Genomic DNA, 18,892 nt, shown 5'->3' with positions numbered 1-18,892 from the left:
CATTTAGGAATGAACTTTTGAACTCAGAGCAGGTCTCTCCATCTCGTACCTTTATCATCCACAACAGAGGGGATGCTTTCACTGCAGAGAGAATCTGCTGCTTGAGGAATGTCCTCTTCAATTGAGCTAGTGGCTGCTTCCCTCTCCAGCCTCTCCTCAGTTCTCCTGTTCCTCCGTTTCCCCTCTTCCATCTCTTTCTTTGTCCTCTCTCTGTGCACTGATGAGACATGAGATGGGCTGTGGAGGGTGCTGCTCGAGGTAGGTCCACTGCAGAACGATAAATAGACAAATTCAGTCTCTCACTCTATCTCTATCTCTTTTTTTTTTTTTTAAATTGCTTTCTGCTTGCTAAAAACTGACGGGTACCTGAGGTTGGGTCTTCTGAAGGATACTGAATCGGACTGACTGAGGCTGTTCAGTGAAGACAGGGGTTCTTCTGATCTGGTCCTTCTGCTTGAAACCTCACTGTGAAAGTTGTAAAAGAGCACACAGAAAAGTCTAAAACGTTTAGAACATAAACTTTAGGACATTAAGTTCTTAGAGTTTACGACTAAACTCGAGTAAGGGTCAGAATTCATCTTTGTGGGCAGCAATGTAACATGTCCCATTTTAAAGTGTCATTAATTCCATTTTGAGTTGGACCATCAGAAATCAAAGCATGTATGCTCTGTGTCTACTTGACAATGATACTAACCTGCAACTCAATCTGGGCAACAGGTATTAAAATGAAATCATGCAAGGGAGACAGTGTAGCACAAACACTCAAAAAACCTGTTCATATTGTACCTGTCAGAGTCTGGTTTGTCCTCTACTTGTTCTGAGGAGGCATTCTCATGTTCTTCCCGATAGTCCAACATGACAGAATCAGTGGTAACAGGAGGGATAAGCAAGGATCCTGCAACCTGGGACCGTGCCAGCTCCGTCATCTAATACACAGATCAAATGTTTGATTTGGTTAATCTTACATGGGATGTTGTGCTCCCTCCAATGGCGGCCATTTCTTTACTGTAACTCAACAATCAATCAGCTTTTGCAATAAAATTAAGACACCGGCTGTTTTCCAGGCAGAGAGGAAGGAAGTTATTGCTAACCTCCTTAATGTGTCGGGCAGCATCCACTGTGTGCCGTGCTGCCTCAGCCTGTTGGCTCATCATCTTAGTAGTTGATTCCTGGAGGCCTTCCAAAGTCTCTTTTTGAGATGCTGCCAAGTTTTCCTGTAGTTCTATATGAGCCTGGACAAAAAAAAAAAAAATCATACATATACATTATACACAAAGCAATATTAACATCCATACCTTAGAATTAAAAAAAGTGAGGAAATGGCACTAAATTTACAAAAACTATAGAAATAATGTCTAATCTGAGCAGTACCCTGGCCACTCTCTGTCTGTTTTCTTCCATTTGTAGCTTTGTCTCAAGAGCTTCTCTTTCAGCCTTGATCTTCAGCTCGTAAAGGTCACGTTCGTGGCGGTGATGCTTGGCCTAAAGGGTTTAAATTCAGAGGGCAGGTCAGTTATTGGTATCAACACAGTGTCATTACAGTGATCATCACAGAAAGTACACTTGTAAGTCGACTAATGTGTACATTAGTAAGGTTCATTATATATGACAACAGCTAAAAAATAAAATAAAAAACTGTGGAAAAAGTGTGCACTTCAAATATCTTTTTTAAGTTGTTTAACACTAAATCCACTTCTACTATGTCAGCATATTGGATACAATTGAGGACACAGCAAAGCCTCAGATCATTATATCAAAACTATTTCTATGACCAAGAACATTCTATCCTTTACCTTGAGCATTTGGGCCAACGACGCACTCTCCTGCTGTGCCATGGACACACCCATCAGTCGCTCCACGTCCCCGAGCTGCTTGATTGACTCCTCAATCGACTCCAAGTACTGGAGCTCTACTGCCATACGCTGCTGCAACACAGCAGGTGAATACTGTAGCTCACCTAGATGAAAGAAAAGACAATAAAGGGCGGAAAGACATCAGTAAAAAAAAGATGGTGGGAAATCAATCATAAGAACAACTAAGTATCTATTTTCCTGCAAAATGAATATTTGCTCTACCAGCGTGTGTTGAGGTGCCTTTGTTTATGTTATTTGCACTTCTCAAAGGCTCACTGGGAGAGCCTGTGTCTGGAGGAGAAACCGACTCTGGAGAGCCAGAAGGAGAAGCCAGTCTGGTTCTGCAAAAAACAGAAAAATGAAATGTCAGTTATGAGCGATTTAAACTTTGAAAAAGTTGTCCATAACTATCAGGTTCATGCATGTCAGAGCTGTCTTGCGGGTAAATTGCAACTTATGATGGCATATTAATATGAAAAGCAAAGTTCTGATGTGTCTCAACTGGAAAAAGTAACTGTTGTATGAAAGAGTACATATATCCCTTTTAATCACAGCTTTACAAATAAGTGAAAAATTAGACTGCAGCATTTGCTCATCTCTCCTTTGAAGAGAGAAGTGCGCTGGCAACCTAATAAAGAAAGAAGAGGCCTGGGGTCCTCGGACGTAACTGAGGCAGCACAACCCTGCTGTGAGGGGCCTAGATTATGAATGGCTATACTGTGCTCTTCAGGAGGCCAAGGACGGTGTGTGAAGAGATCACAATGAACTGTTCTATTCCATAAAGAACAGGAAACGGTGGGAGATTTTGCTCTCCAATAATAATAATCTGACTCAGTAAATGTATCATATAACATTACAGATAACATCAAAGTAAAAAAAAAAAACTGTCAGTTGTTACAGACAACGTAATATAATATGCTAAAACCCAACAACTGATGATAATAATACATCAACCCTAAAAAAAAGTTTCTATGGTAAGACAAATGCCACAGAATGAAAACAGAATTACAAAATCTTGTCCGAATGCGATGCTTTTACTGTGCAGGACACACAGACACCACAGAATCCAAAGAATCTGCCACCTGGGCTTCAGACTACCATTAGAGGGCTCAAATGTCACTACTTCTCACTGAGACTAAAAGAAAAAAATACTTTCTCTTTTCTTTTGGCAGAACGCCCGAGCTGTGGTAAAGCTAACTGACCCGAAAAAAACCACTCAGTGGGCCTCTAAAACAAAATACTCAGTGTTTTCTGCTCTTAGGTCTAACTGCAGCTTGTCTGAGTTGCTTGGCACTATCTACACAGCTGCATAAACACTCCGGCCGACATCAGAACAGCAAGCCACAAGTCTGTTTAGGCTGTCAGCCTTAACTGGGGCCCCTTGTGTAGTTTAGTTATTAGTCATGCCAAGATAAATTTACTTTTGGGTAGTAAATAACAATATCTACCAACGGCAGATTTCTGAGTGGTTGGAACGGCAACAACTGAGATGGCACAAGATTACAATATGGATACTGTAGCTTACCAGGATAATTACATTTTACTTTACAGAACTTGATCTGTGTTTGCATTTCTGACAACACCACATTGAAAACAGGTATCCATAACTATTCAATAAAAATCCAACTGTGACCCCAAAATAAACCTGAATAACAGAAATGAGTGGTGTAAGTCAATAGCACCAATGCTTTGACACGAAAGCAGTGTTACACTGAAGGCTACTGTGAACCAGATACAGAGGGAAATACCAGAGAAAACTGGATACATGTTGTAATTTATACTTGTTGAAATAGTATTGACCATTCATCCACCTTTCAATCCATCTGCACATACTTTTCAATAAGAAAATGCTCTAAAACCCATATGGGTGAAACATTTCTTATCCTTTAAAGGACTCAACTGAACCAACAGTGAGACACTTAATCACATCAACACTCTGCCCAGAATCATTACCTTTGAGGAGAATGCCCTGAACTTTCTCCTACAATGTCATTAGAGTGGACACTTTTGGCATGGGTGTAGGCAGAGTTTCTGTCTGAACCTCTCTTTCTGGAGTCAGAGGATAGAGCCTCTGAAAGAGGTGAGCAAGAGCCTCTCTGCTCCTCTATAAGAGTGCCATCACTTTGGTCTGAGGTTGTCCCTGCAGACAAATGGAAACGTTATACTGAGCAACATGGGGATATGACACTTCAAAAACACAACATATGATCTTAGTAATAGAGACAGTTTATACATGTAAAACTATAATAATAATAATAATAATAATAATAATAATAATAACAATAATAATAATAGCGATATTAAACAATATAAAACGAGTCATTCTCACCCCTTTTTCTGGTGGAGTGCCTGGAGAGGGGTGAGGACCCAGATGCTGAACCAGAGGAACGGTGCTGTGAGTGGCTGGATGAGTGAAAAGATGAATGGTGGGAATTAACGCCTCTTGTACTTTTTTCATAAGGAGACCTTCTCATCAGCTCTTCAAAGTGACTGTTGACAACAAGGGAAGAAAAGAAATGATGAGCACGATCCAATCCGTTGTGAAGGCATTTTTATAAAACTCAACATAACCAATGACCAACTACGGCAGTTAGCAATAACAGTAATTATATCATATAAACACAGTACATGCAATAATGTTATATTTTTATATTTTCTTGTTTATACATTCTTGGTAAGATTTATGTCACCCATCAAAGGAAAGCTTTCATGTGGCCACACGACACAGCAGTTTTGAAAAATCTAATGTGATCACTTTTAAAAATTGTTTACAGTACCTTGATATAACAAAAAAAAAAAAAAAACTGACCACGAGACAGACTAAGTCTACCAATTCATCTTAATGCTAAAAAGCTAGAGTGCTGCATAAGCTTTTTTCCAAATGTGTAACAAGACTGCCACCTAGTGGTCATGTTAAATATGTCCATTTACTGATTTTTTTTTTTACCTGGGTGAGTTGGGGCTCCTCTTTAACTGGTCGCTGGCTTTGCTGCTGTGTGATGAGACAAAGTCGTCTTCATAGACTGCTGCTCCTTCAGGGCCATTTTCAGAATGCAAGAGATGAGCTGGGGGAGAGTTCCTCTCAGAGTTCTCACTCACTAAAGATGAGATGGAGAAATAAAATTTAAAAAAACATTGCTAATTTTCACTTTCATTTTTTAACAGAGGTTAAAAACAACAACATTCATATTTTTTTTATTTATTTTGGTGGTGCCGTCTCAAATGTTAAAATTGGCTGTTGAACACTGTTCATAAACCCACAAATGAGACAAAAGGGAATATTCTCCTTAATGGAGGGGTATGCGTACGTGAACTTACTTTTAACATTGCCATGGAGATTTTTTGTGAAAATGTTGATTACACTTAGGGGGCTCCCTTTGTTCAGCTCTTCCCAGGGTGCTTTGCTGTTGTCGGGCTGTGAAAAGGGTGGGCTGAGGGCTGAGCACGTCGCTGCCTCTTTCTGGAACTCCAGCAGCCGCTGAAGATCCTTTCTTTGACTCGCACTGTAGTCCACTGCCTCAAGGTGATCCGGTATAGGTACACGATTGTTTGAGCGGTTAGGAGGGCTTGCCTCATCCTCAGAAAAGCTCCCTTCACTTAGAAGAGGACCCTCACTAATGGAACCAGCACTCGAGTCAAGGGGATCTGCCTGATTCTCCACCTTATAATCTTTTGTCTTAAGTGCTACTTTATTTGTTTTCACTTCCATGTCCAAGCCACTGACGATGCTCCTCTTTTCGTGTGTGTAACTGTGTGTGTAACTTGGCCCTTTAATGTCAGCAGAAAAAATATGTGACTTGGGGAAACTGGCGTTTTTCCTTTCTTTCTTTTCCCTGAAGTCATGTAGAGTGCCGGCTACTGGAAAAGCTGTGCTACTGCATGGATTCAGATCTGTATGTGTCAAAATCCCTTGGACCCTCTGAGACATGTCTTCATTTTCTGTGGCATGAGCAGACATTTCTGTCCAGCAGTAAACATCAAGATCAGATGCTCTAGGAGGCAAAATAGTGTCGACATCCATTGATGCTGCTTCACCATAGTTAATTCCCTGTCCGGCAAGCTTCCGTGCTTCACTCTCGATGCGGTTGGAGAGAGACGTGGCTGTGGCCTTGAGGGCTTCAATGCGAGACATTTTGGACTGTGACTTGTTGGAAGGAGATGTGGCTGGCCGTACAGTGTACTTCATGTTACCAGCAGCTACTGCTGCTTCCAGCTTTAAAAGCTGAGAAAACAGATAATCGTTAGAAGGTGCTCGGGCACTGCTGCTGTCGGGACCTGTTGTGGGTTGAACAGTTGGATGCAGACGGTCTGGCTGAAGCAAAGAGGCAACTCCTACATCCAGATCATTCCTGCAATAGTTTGTGAAACAATGAAAGGTTTAGTTTAAATGTGACAGAAAAACAAATGTAAATAGCGTGTGCTAAATGAAGACAGAACATGACATATTTTAGAGTATTCACCATGCTTGCTACTGAGGAATGGAAACAGTAGAAATTTTTATTTATAACCATTTATGATATTCACATCTATCAACTGAACGTCAGGGTTAGGGTTAACGCATAAATACTGAAATATAAAATTTCTCTCTAGCCATAGTTTTGCATAGATGCATTTACCAGTCGGATTTTCAACTGTCAGTGTTACAGATCAAAAAGATACTGACTACATTTGCTCAGAATACACAAGAATAAAGAATATAGAGTATGTCATCAGTCAAATGACTACATTTCACACTACAAGAACAAGAGACGCGTTCCATTTCTCCAGCTCTCACATCGTTTTTACCATCTATGTCTTCACTTCGTTATCCAATAAAAACAAAACATGCGGCAAAGAAATTAATCTTAAAATTAAAGAAAAAAAGAATAAAGCATACACTGAGTTTGTGGAAAAACTATAAATCATAACAACATTTACTCAAACTACAAAGAGAAAATGAAGATAATATTTGTTTCACATGTAAAACCATAACACTAATAATCTGTTATGCTTTTCCATGGATCTAAAAAGGAACCAGTGACTGTAAAAGCGCCTTACTTTGTTTGTTCCTGCACTAAAACACAGAGCAAATATGTTTTTGGGGCACTTGTAGAGGACATCCATAAAAAACAAGCACTTTCTTTGTTTTGAGTCAACACCCGAACATCACTAAGAGAAGATAAGATAAATGTGTCCCTCGTGATTTGTGTTGATGAATTTAGGTGGGCTGAAGAGGTGATCAATCAATGTTTTTGTTCATTTTTGTGCATGCGAGTACCTGGATAATGGAGGTGGTGGCTGATCATTCAAAGACTTATCACTGCTCGAAGGGCTATATGGAGTCTCTTGTCTTTTGTTCTCTTTGTCAGATTCTCCTGAAGGCTGGTACATTGGTCTCTGTGAAAGAACACTCGTTAACAACCAGTTTAAAAGTTTATATTTTTTTCATTTTATGTAGCTGTACCCAGAATTCCCTTAATATAAATATGATAATTCATCACAGAATGGCACAATACCATTTGAATGGAGGATGCAACGTGCGTCTGTGAGGTCTCCTCGTCAAGATGAGCCTCCTCTAGGAGCAGTTTGTTGTAAGTCTCTTGCAGTCGCTTCTGGACAGGCGCCACAGTGGCGTCTGGGGTAGGGTTCACCGTTTTAGCAACCTCTTTTTGCCTCCTGTAGAGCTCCTGCAGTCTCTGATTTCTCCTCTCTGCTTCCTCCTTCATTGCCTTTTTCTCCTCTGCCTGACGCCTCTTTCTCTCCTCTTGTTGTCGTGCAATGTACTGCCGAACTGTGTCTGCGTCATAGTGTCGTTTCTTGTGCCCCCTGTCAGCCGTGCTGGTAGTTTCTGACTGGCGTGTAGTGGGGCTGGCACTTCGGCAGCCTCTAGACGAACCATTTGCTGCCACAGTAGTTCCCCAAGCAGAAACTGGTGTTCTTGTTCGTGAACCAGAGCCACCTCTCCCTCTTTTACCACCGCTGCTACCACGGGACCTTTTACGGGCTCTCTCTTCCTTCACAACTGGTTTGCTATCTAGTTGTAGGTCATCAAGTATCCCTTGGATGTCTGCTGACAATAGATCTGTATTTACTCCCACTGGTGTCATATCTTCAGCTGCAGACGAGGGCATATATGTAGTTGAGGGCTGGCTTGTGGGTTGCCCCTGAAATCCACAGTGCAGCTTCTCTGTGCCGTTTAGACGAGAACGTCTGTGTGGTTCTGAATGTGGGTCTGAGTGGTGACGGGAAGCTGAAGAATATTTCCAGAAAAGCAGGATGTTAGAGGTAGATATGTAACATTTATGACTTTATCAGTTTCTTTAAAGTAATAGCATTTATTTCTTTAGACACCAGCAACTTGTACTCTAATGTTCCTTGTGGCTTCATTCTGACCAGCCCCACACAGATACAAACATTAAGCATACATCAAGTTTTCCATGAGAAAAATGGGACGTTTGTGCCATATCACCGGAGGACACCTTTTCCACACAGTCACTGCCGTTTGTTTTGTTAGACGAGAAGCCACAACACCACACACAACTCTGCAAGAATTTTTACTTACAACAATGTCATTTGGCCATGAAAATTCATGCCAAACTAATAAGCATGAAGCATTGTGTAGACAAAATGGTGGCGGAAAGGAGCAGTTGAATAACACTGGCATGCGGTCAGAAAGAAAGCAGAAGCTTCAGCTACAACTGAAGCACTTTTAAACAGTTTCCTCTTGTTATTTTGGCTCAGATGGTGAGAAAAATCACACTTTAAAATTTTTTTTTTTTTTAAATAAATAAATAAATCAGTGCTGCAGCTAATTATCATAGGTAAACCATGTGGGAGATTAGTTTGAACAGTCCTGTTATTTATCAATGATCTGATCCGTCTTGATTCTTCTAAACAGCAGATCTGTTGCCAAATTAACTCACAGCAGCTGCTGTGTGTGTGCGTCCTTAAATCTGGCAGCAGCAGGTCAGACTTGGGTCGTATTGTGAGTGATGAATATATCTTACCAGACCCAACCGAGTCGGATTGGTGTCACAAAATGTTACGGAAAAGCACTGGGGGGTAAATCACACATGCCACGAGCATGTACAGCTGCCACCATATTCATGAAAAGCAATGCATGTTTGAGAGGGGCTTAAGAGAAGTTCACACTGTACTGGCCCATCTAACACCTAATTACTTAAGTGACTATTTACTTCATTTATTGATTCAATATTGATTAAAAAAGAGAACACGTTTGCCACAGCTGGAAAAGAAGAAAAAATATTAAATGTTTTAGCAAATGCCTGTATTAGATTAAAAAAATTAAACTCTTCAAAGCTAAAGCACACAGACAGGGTACACATAATAAACCAGAACAGGGGAGGGGGGGGATTGCTATGGCAACTCAAATCTGGGCCAAAGCAACGATTCCCATGTAGCATCTAATCCAGATCATTTTTGAGAACATGTCAGTACTGAGCTTCTTTGCTTGTCCTTGCCTTTCCCTGCCATTACCCACAATAATTGATCTGTGCATCAAACCAGAAAAGCCAGTCATTCTCTATTCCTTACGGTCAGCGCAGTCATCCATTCCTTCAATATTTACACAGATAGATAAAATACCAAGCAGATAGTTCTTTCCATCAACAAATGTTGATAAGTGTCTGTAGCTTTAAAAGGTGTCCCATCTTAGACGACCACTGGGTAATGCATTAGAGCAGTGGACCAACTCCTAAACAAACTGAGTCAAAACTGAAAGTAGATTCTTATGTAGAATCAAGATAACAGCTTACAAAGCATAGTCCAAATAATGGCTCATACTCGCATTACATCCCCCTGCGCCACTGCAAAGTTTGTCAGTCCAAAGCCATTACATCTACGCTCTTCAAAACATATACGTTTTGTCTGATTTCTTTCTCGCCCGCAAAGTTGTGTTATTGTTTTTTTTTTTTGCTGCAGCAACCTTGTTTTGCACCAAAACTGCTGGAACCTGGGCATGCATTGTAAAGCAGCAGTGTGCCATAACATTCTGTGGAAGCTCAGGTCAGATGTAACAGTGTATTTAAGGTGTTTATATGTCTACATAATGCAACTAAGACCTGTAATAGTGCTCTCTCTGTGTGTGTGTGTGTGTGTGTGTGTGTGTGTGTGTGTGTGTGTGTGTGTGTGCGTGTGAGAGAGGGGTGAATGTGGATGGTAGTGTAAAAGCTCTTTGGGCAACTATACTAGAAAAGCGCAATATAAATTGCAGTCCATTTTCCAAAATGCATTTTCATCATATGGCATTTCCCTTGATTGATTGATAGCAATCAAGCTTTTCTTTTTACTGAAGGAAATTTCGGTAAAAGGAAGACACAAGATGATTGAAAGAGGGAGGTGGGAGAAGATTCAAAAACCAAAGAGTGGATCTACTTTACACCCTCAGCAATAAATCTTGTACTACTCGCCAAAAATGTAAATAATGCAGAGAGGACACTTTGGACATCAAGCTGACAATTTCTGAAGCTTTCAACGTCTACTTGACATCTTAACACCTATTCTGACTATATCATATGTTCTGCCTACCCATGTAGTGCAGTGTCTCGTGACAGAACATCGTGTAACGGTATGTATAGAACGGTAAGAGTTCAGGTTCTTGAGCCCCACCTGTTTGACTCCGTCTGTCATTTGAACAGGAACTGTGCTCCTCTCTGGGCGGCTTATGAACTGGACCCAGTACCATCTTTACCAGCTTCTGGCCCTCCCGCCATGATGCAGGGCTAATTACTGCAAAAGAAACAAAGTATAGACTTTAAATGCTGCCGCTGAAAAGCTTCATTGCCTGTGCTACTATCGAGGCAGACACGAACTGACATAAACAAACTTATGCAAATAAACACACAGCTGAGAAAGTTGTTGTATGAAGACTTTAAAAGCCACTTAACACAGAACTAGTAGCTTATTGTTAGCTTTGACGTTAGCTGTAATGTTATATCCTCATATGTAAGTCACTTTGGATAAAAGCATCTGCCAAATGCATAAACATGAACATAGTAATGAAATGGATTAACACAGCACGACACAGTATCTCTGACTCCAAATACTTTTCATCTCACTGCTGTGTGGTAGAGCAACTGCACCAAAAAAAAAAATAATTAAGAATCTGTTTTGTTCAGTCTAATCAAGTTATCTAAAATTATATTTTTCTCCTTGCCTTTACTAAATATCCTTCCTAGTCTTCTTATTCTGTAGTGCTTTCTTGCCATCTCTTCCGCCCTGCCCAGTACAACGACTCAACACTAAAGTAATGTCTCTTCCTGCAAAATTGTCTATAGAGCAAGTTTCATTGTGGGTACATTCAAGGGAAGAGCACTTCCTGGTATTTAAGTTGCAGATCAACAAACCAAGCAGCTGTTTTTGCTGAGTCTGTGAGCCAAGTGAACCTGGCCACAGATTTCAGAGGGTTATTTATAGTGCTGTGGCAAGATGAAAAAGAAACCAGACACACTTGAGAGACAACACACAAGTTGGAAGAAACACCAGAAGTCACTCGGCGCAGAGTGAATTAAAGCTGGAAAGGGGGAGAGAGACAGTAAAAAGTCATCGATCATATGTATCCAGACTTAATCCGTACTCAATCACTATTTCTTAATAGAATTTTTTGCCAAAGTAAATACAAAAAAACCCCCAAAAAACGGCTTACATTAATGTTGTTTATATATACCGTACCTTCTTTGGTATTATCAACTTTTCTAACTCTAAAACACGTTGAGGTGCAGAACCAAAATAATTACAAAAATAAAATAAAAAAAGAGAGAGAGAGACAAAGTTGGGTAACAATCAAGTGTGGTTGAAGGTACCCATTTGTGTGACGAATGGGCAGTTTGTTTAAATGAGCCCTATGATGGCAAGGTCTCAGGAATATAGGGCTACAATTCTCCTGTGTTAGTGTCTGCATGTCACACATGCTGGACATTTCTTCAGTGATTATACTAACACTGCATCAGCAGCAAGCAACATCTCTGGCTTATGTACTGAAACGCACACGAGTCTAGTATGGGACAGCTCAGAGAAGGCAAAGCATGCACTAAAGAAAGTGTGATCTGAATAGTGAATTTGCCAGTATTAAAAGCATTTTTGGCATGAACTCTTTAGCACTCAAATGACAGAATTCATATATGGATTATCTGATAATTAGATTGCATGCAAACACAGTTAGCCCTTTATGAGGTTGATAGACACGGACTGCAATACATTAGTCAAATGACTGAAATATGACGGCAGCCAAGTAATAACCTAACTGACATAAAATGAAGCATACGTATTGTGTCAACTAACAATGAAGTATGTAAAGAAAAAGAGAGAGATAAGAAATACAGCTGACTTAAAGCTGCTGGTACAGACAACAAGTCAGTCATTTTAGGTTCTATATTGTCCAACATGTGCATTGACCCATGACATATTTCTGCCACTGTTCAACACACTGTCATTAAAAATAGATCAGCGGGTGGGTTGGCCCTCATACATTCAAGAGGATTATCATACCTGGTTTTGAATTTAGGTCAGAGACAGGGGCAACTCGATGGACCTTCCTGACTGGTTTGGGCGGCCTCCTTTCTTTTGCCCTTTCAGCCCTCTGTTCCCTCTGCTCGTGATGCCTGGATCTGGTGCTCTCTAAATACAGAGGAAAAATGCAGCAAATGCCAAAAAAAAAAGACAGACTAGAGTACAGATTCTGAATAAAGGAAATTTATCATGTTATAAACCAAAGTCTATGAACATAAATCTGATTTATAAACGCAATACTTGAAAAACTGATGATGAAATAAACATTTATGCTCTTGACTGATTAATATAACAACAAATTTACTTGAGTAACACAGGTTTTTTTTTCACCCAATCAAATCCCTTGATTGTCAAAGCCCTGACAGAAGATCCAACAAATGAAAAGAAAAAGGTGCGTCCTATATTTACCAGCAAACTGGCGTGATAGGTCCCTGTATATTTCTCTGCTAAAGTTATGGAACTCCTCCTCCTTCCAGACTTTCCCATCAGGAGTCCGGATCTTTATCTCAGTACTATTGAAACCTGTGGATAGAAGACCGATGCGTGAGCTGCGGCATCCCATTTCCAACATTACACCCCAAATCTGCACTCCAATAACGTCAAGCTGATTTTGCAGATTTCCCCCCTTTAAACAAGGTGAAAAGAAAGGAGAAAGTTGAAACTGATCCAAGTCACATACCTTTGTATATGGGGGCGGGGGGTGCAGCTGCTACTTTGCGTATTTTGGCTGTTGGCATGCTGCTTGAAACAGCATTTTTACTGTCTACAAATGCCACTATGGGATGTTCCTGGTGACCCCGAAGCTTATCTCTCTCTGCAGACTCCTCTAGATGTTGTCTCTGCCTTCGAATGCGCTCTTTAAGCTTCTCCAACTTATCGTCTGGTTGATGTCGTCTTAGGTTCTCTAACCGCTGGGAAGCTGAGCCAGGGCTGGTGGAAGGAGTACTTTCCCGTTGATGTGAAGCTCCTGGGGTGGGTGCTACACATGGACTTGATTCTTGGCTTTCCATAACAAGTTGTGCTCTCAGAGCGCTTTCCCCAGTCTTCAGGACATCCAGGGCTGGCTGGTCGTTGAGGTAACGCACCTCTGTGCTCTCAAAAGCAGAGGAGCGTGGGCTGTCCAGATCCCCGTCTGTGTGTCTGTCCCTGGTGTCTCTCTCATAGACCAGATGGCTGAGCAAAGGATCTGAGTGAGGCGAAGAGGATGGGTATGAAGACCCTGGCACCGATTGCAGATTGTAGGCTTCCAGCTGAGAGAAGGGATGTGGTGGAGGGGTGGCCTCTCTGAACACAAACCAGATTACATGGGATCAAGAAGAGAATCAAGATTTCCTCTCAGTTTACTGCTGAGTGAATTTACAGAAGAACACACAACTGGACAACCACATGCAAAAGAGAGAATCTATTCATTCAAAATGTACTGACACGACTCTCTCAAAGTATAAAACCTCCAAGTGGTCTGAATATAGCGGACGATTCAGTACATTTACATTTGGTAACAGCTAACTATAAACAAATTCTTCTAACACCTGATTCAGTCTTTTTTAGTAGCAAGCGCAGAGAGCTAGTCCTGAGTGTGACACCATCCTCTCATACCAAAATTAGAGGTCAACGGATTAATCGGTTTGGTAGATTTATTGGCACGAATGAAATGTTTTACAACCATTTGTTTCAGTGGAGTGTGTCCAGTCCATTTGTGCAGGCTCTGGCATCTCCGCCAATGAACCACAGGCACGCATCACAGTTTTGTATTGAGGCTCCAGAAACAAAGCCAACAATTATCTCAATTTGGGGTGATGTTTTCCCAACTCAAGTAAAATATCAGTGATCACTAGACTATCATGCTCATAAACAGGCAAAAAATATTCCAAACAGCAGCTCCCCTTAGAGATTTGTTGTAGGGAAAACCAAACACATGATCGTTCAACATAAATACTGGTGCAATTTCTCCACCGCCACATCTAAGCCAACATTTACAAACAGACTATTTACTAATAAATACAGACGCTAAGCCTGGTAAACATACCCATGATTGACAACAACGATGATGCATTTCTCTGACATGTTTTTTTTTTTTTTTTTTGCTAATCAAAAGGTTTTTTAGCTTCCCTAGTTTCCAGCACTATGAACATTATGAAGCACTCACTCTGATTTCTCACACCATGTAATGCTGCTCAGTCTCACAACTTCCTTCCTTTCTCTGTCACCGAGCTACCAATTTTGAACTTTTATATATATGCTGCTATATTCAATTTTCTAATGATATCATTTTGTTTATTATCTGTTCTTGTTGGGATAATGAATATTTAAATCTTCAGAAAGAGGTCTTTATCCTTAAATTATGAGCATAGCCAGAGTGTTTGTTATGATATTGAATTATCAATATGTCTGACGGAAAATAACTGCTGCTCTGCTGAAAGCTGCTTTTAACTAAGCGTGCATGGAGAGGGGGAGGGGTCAGCTATCGACTTTACTATAGGACAAGCTCTGACCCAAATACAGCAATGTACCAAAAGAGATTTGGCTAACAATGTTTCATGAATGGTTTTAGCACATACCTGTATGAGGCCAGTGGTTCCCTGAACTCAACGCTGCCATTCTTCCGGACATTGCTGTCCTGGGTGGTGTTTCTCAAGGGGCTGCGTGAGCTGCTCTTTGCTGGACTCTGCTGGCTTCCATTCCCAGGTTTGGAAGACCCTCGAAGGTCATCGACTTTTCGCCCTTCTGTGATAAAGAGAATATCTTCATCTCAACAAAAGTTGTCAAATATGTCTTGTTCTTAACAAAAGAACAAGTAATCAGACCTAAATTAACACAGTAATGGGTGATCACTCACAAAGTAGATAATTCAATCTTCCATGATGTGATTTGCAAAGAATTCAGCTTCACATTTTGGAGTAACTCACCCCTGTTTTGTACCGTCCTGGAAGACTTCTTCTTGTGGGGGTCAGTGATAGAATCCAAAAGAACCCCTGATCCCGGAGTAGCTTCTAAACGGTTTTCTATGTGCCGCAGCTACAGAGACAGAAAACAAGTGTCAGACTCTCTATAACGTATGCAGACATTGCAGACTTTACTTTACTGCTTCTATGAAATAGCAATAGCTGAAGAATAGATTACCAAACAAAACAAGTCACCTTGGCACTAGGTGTACTTACAGTAGCTTTGGACTGAGCCAAACTTTTCCATGCAGTCGTCAGTTCTGACAAAGAAAAAGAGTTCCTTTTGCTCAGTAAACCCATATGATACATTTAAATAAAGAATTTCATCATTCAAATTAATCAAGATTTTGAGGATACTTCCAAAATGAACACTCAAAATTAAACTACAGTTTCTTTTTTTAGACACACCTGTGCCGATACTGTGATCAGGAAACAGTTGTGAGGAATTTTTAAGAGAAGCTTCAGTCCTCCTACTGCTCCTCATCTCTCCCATTCACCTGCAGATTAGAAAAAAAAATCCACAATGGAAAATCAGGCATACTGGAAATAAAGACCAAATAAATATTCATGAATACGAATACTTCCATTATACTCAATGGGGTAAAATACAATCCACAAAATCTAAACAGTGAACAGGAGACAAAAATGCCACACACCTTCTGAGACGGGGGAATTTATGAGGGGGAAAACAAAACAAAGCTTTGGAAATAGATGCTGTGCTTCTGGCCATGCCATATCTTAACAAGACAGGATACATTGTAAAAATGAGGAAGTAAAGCCTGAATAATTCTTGGCTGACCTATATAACTAATATGCCAGCATTTTCATGACAATATGCCATTTAAAACAGGTTCTACTGACACAAATTCCTCTGCAAGAGGCACCTGTCAGTATCATCAGTCGTGTTTACCAAAAACACTTGTAATACTCTGAGTCACATGTCTCACCCAACTTAGATACTGCTCCCATCAAGTCAAACACCATGTCTGTCATTTATGTTGTGATATAATTTTACCAGTCAATTGAAGTGTCATCTATTCTAAAAACAGACTTTTATTCATGTCCAACTTAGTTTCTTATGAGTGTTTGTGCTCGCATTTAAGCAGCCTGAATCATGACAAGTTTTTCCAGAAGTCATGCCTTTTACTCATATTAATGAAGTGGCAGAGTCCTTGGGCTGAAAGCAATGAAAAGGAAAGTCCAGTGTTTTTCCCTTCGAGAGCTTTTACCATATCCAAGTGGCAACACACTGCGAAATTTAACTATACACTCAAATTATGAGTGCACACAGTGAATATACATTTCGGGCAATTATTGCTAGTAAAATGCAGGCAAAAAAATAAAAAATAAAGGGGAGACTATGTTCGAAACTGACTGTGCGACTACAGTGCTATTTGCTCGATTAAGTGCCGCCAACACAAATCCAACTAGTATAATAATAAAATCCAAAATGGCGCAAGATTTCTTCTTTGCTGACCGAAGAGTTCATCAGCAGTAGTGGCTCAGTACTGCCACATAACATTAGACACTACATCACAAGAACACCCAAGCAGAGATATTTTGCAAATAGTCGCCAATTTCTGACTTTACATACTCTGTCATGACTTGAACACAAATCACTCTCAGCTAATCGTGGTACAATTGTGTTTGTATTACTATACATTGACCTGGCATCACAATTTCACCAACGCATGTCACCGAGAAGTTTACTTTCCGTTCCGTGTCTTACTTTTTCTGATTTGTTCAGCAATGTTCAGTAAAACACTGGCAAAACCCGAAAAATATACATACTTCACCAAGATCTGCACATCACCAGTTATTTAAAGGCAAAAGCAGTTATTTCAGATTAAATTCAATTCTAACCAAGCTAAACGGGAAGTATCCCATTTAAATACGCAAGTCAAACTGATGAAGATATAAAACACCGGCTATGACAAAAACACCGGGTCCAGGAATTACTCGCTCTGAAAAGGAGATAACACTGTCCATCGGTCATTTATTTTCGCTTGTGAATTAACAATCCTAGCACAATTGTCGCTTTACTAATTATTGTTAAACCAAACCCAAACATTTCAAACGCTATATTTGGTTTTCCGACACAATCAGTGTGTGCTTACTAAAATATACCAGCAACTACCCTGAACAGCTGACTTCAATATGACTTATGTCGTAATGTCTTCGTTCCAGGAAATAGTCGGAGACGCCAACTCCAGAGAGTTGATACAAACGCTAGCTGGCAGGAAAATTATGAAATCAGCGTATTTATTACTTTAAGAGACATAACATTTACCTTTAGGGAAACGATCCGGCGTATATAGATGTCCACATTCACGCTAATGTCCTCATGATAGGAAATCCTAACTTCTCTGGACTTCTCCTTCAGTTTCGTTAAGCTATCTGTTTGCTAACGTTAGCATTAGCAAGCTAACATTAGCAATCCAATGTTAGCCAGAGGCTGTACTGATTAAACTATTAACTTTTTCCGACGGTATTCACCCATTATTCCATCGTTTATTCTGGTAAGCACATATCCAGGATATCAGTAAGATTCTTTCGAAGATATATATATACACCCGCCCTTGCGGCTACCTTTCCCGGGTTACTATGTTGATGTTTCTCAACGGTGAAACTAGAGTATCCAGGACGGGTAGGTAACTAAGACCAAAATATCGCGAGAGTTGGACTACATCGTAGAATCCCCCCTCCCTCCCCAACTATTTGCATACTAGAAAACTTAGAGGGAATGAAAGAAAACACAACATCACAATGAAAACAATGACAATAACAACTGAATTTTAGTTCTCGTGTTTTTTTCAGATTAATTACTAATTGATTAATTAGATTGAGTTACTAATTTAACAAGACAAAGGAAATCTCAGCAGAAGAGATGGAGGTGGTGGAGGACTAAAAGAGAATTTAATTGGACAACAGATTGGACTGGAGATGCACAGTGAGAGTGTCAGGGCCTGAGCAAACTTTTTTTTTAAGTACTTGAGGTCCTCTAATGATGTGGAGGAGTAAGATGCCACATATCAGCTGACATCTTGTGGGGCAGCAGCATCAGAGCCAGAGACTTAAAAAAAAAAAAAAAAATTCTAAAGAAGGTTGGCTCTGTGCCAGGGACTGCTCTGGAACCCCTGGAGTTATGTACTGTATGAAAAGAATGTTATACAAGCGGCTCAGTATGAAGGAAAACATTACACCCCCTAAACACACCTTACTGATTAAACAACAGTGCCTTCAGTCAGAGGCTTCTTGGGCTGTCATACAGACTGATACAGGTCATTCCTACCCACAAGAACAACCCTACTTAATAACTCCCTGTATCAGGGTGGGGTCACTATGTACAGTATAGTAATGTGCCTGACTTTTTAAAATTTAGTTTTGTTCTTTTTTTTAAAACTATTCTTTTACAAATTTTCCCAACAATTTCCCTTATGAAGTATAATCAAATTAAGTATTCTATCTAAATATGGTCCTTGCTTTTTCTTTCATGTAAGTTTATGTTCTGGCCGACTTTGATCAAAGGCCTCATGAAGATGCACTAGTAGTGCAAGGGGAGAACTTACTTGAAATGTACTTCTTTTAAAT

General features: G+C 40.2%; 1 protein-coding gene across 2 annotated transcripts in view; it reads right to left on the bottom strand.

Annotated features, from left to right (window-relative positions):
- Window positions 1–17,936, bottom strand: part of cep350 (centrosomal protein 350) — a 35,004-nt gene extending 17,068 nt beyond the window's left edge. For both annotated transcript variants that reach the window (XM_075485343.1, XM_075485345.1), the window contains exons 1-22: window positions 17,592–17,936; window positions 15,710–15,798; window positions 15,518–15,561; window positions 15,266–15,374; window positions 14,918–15,083; window positions 13,039–13,643; window positions 12,768–12,881; window positions 12,339–12,467; window positions 10,461–10,580; window positions 7,349–8,082; window positions 7,111–7,229; window positions 5,172–6,202; window positions 4,801–4,951; window positions 4,183–4,343; window positions 3,807–3,993; window positions 2,076–2,194; window positions 1,794–1,957; window positions 1,372–1,482; window positions 1,092–1,232; window positions 787–926; window positions 367–465; window positions 50–267 (exon numbers count right to left, since the gene is read on the bottom strand). In XM_075485343.1, the coding sequence (XP_075341458.1) occupies window positions 50–267; window positions 367–465; window positions 787–926; window positions 1,092–1,232; window positions 1,372–1,482; window positions 1,794–1,957; window positions 2,076–2,194; window positions 3,807–3,993; window positions 4,183–4,343; window positions 4,801–4,951; window positions 5,172–6,202; window positions 7,111–7,229; window positions 7,349–8,082; window positions 10,461–10,580; window positions 12,339–12,467; window positions 12,768–12,881; window positions 13,039–13,643; window positions 14,918–15,083; window positions 15,266–15,374; window positions 15,518–15,561; window positions 15,710–15,794 (4,747 nt within the window). In that variant the 5' untranslated portion in view covers window positions 15,795–15,798; window positions 17,592–17,936. The remainder of the gene's footprint in view (window positions 1–49; window positions 268–366; window positions 466–786; window positions 927–1,091; window positions 1,233–1,371; window positions 1,483–1,793; window positions 1,958–2,075; window positions 2,195–3,806; window positions 3,994–4,182; window positions 4,344–4,800; window positions 4,952–5,171; window positions 6,203–7,110; window positions 7,230–7,348; window positions 8,083–10,460; window positions 10,581–12,338; window positions 12,468–12,767; window positions 12,882–13,038; window positions 13,644–14,917; window positions 15,084–15,265; window positions 15,375–15,517; window positions 15,562–15,709; window positions 15,799–17,591) is intronic.
- Window positions 17,937–18,892: the final 956 nt, after the last annotated feature.

This window comes from Odontesthes bonariensis, chromosome 15, assembly GCF_027942865.1.
Source record: "Odontesthes bonariensis isolate fOdoBon6 chromosome 15, fOdoBon6.hap1, whole genome shotgun sequence".
In the NCBI taxonomy this organism is placed as follows: domain Eukaryota; kingdom Metazoa; phylum Chordata; class Actinopteri; order Atheriniformes; family Atherinopsidae; genus Odontesthes; species Odontesthes bonariensis.
Note: the sequence above shows the minus strand (reverse complement) of the source record. Positions and strands in the feature narration are given on the sequence as shown.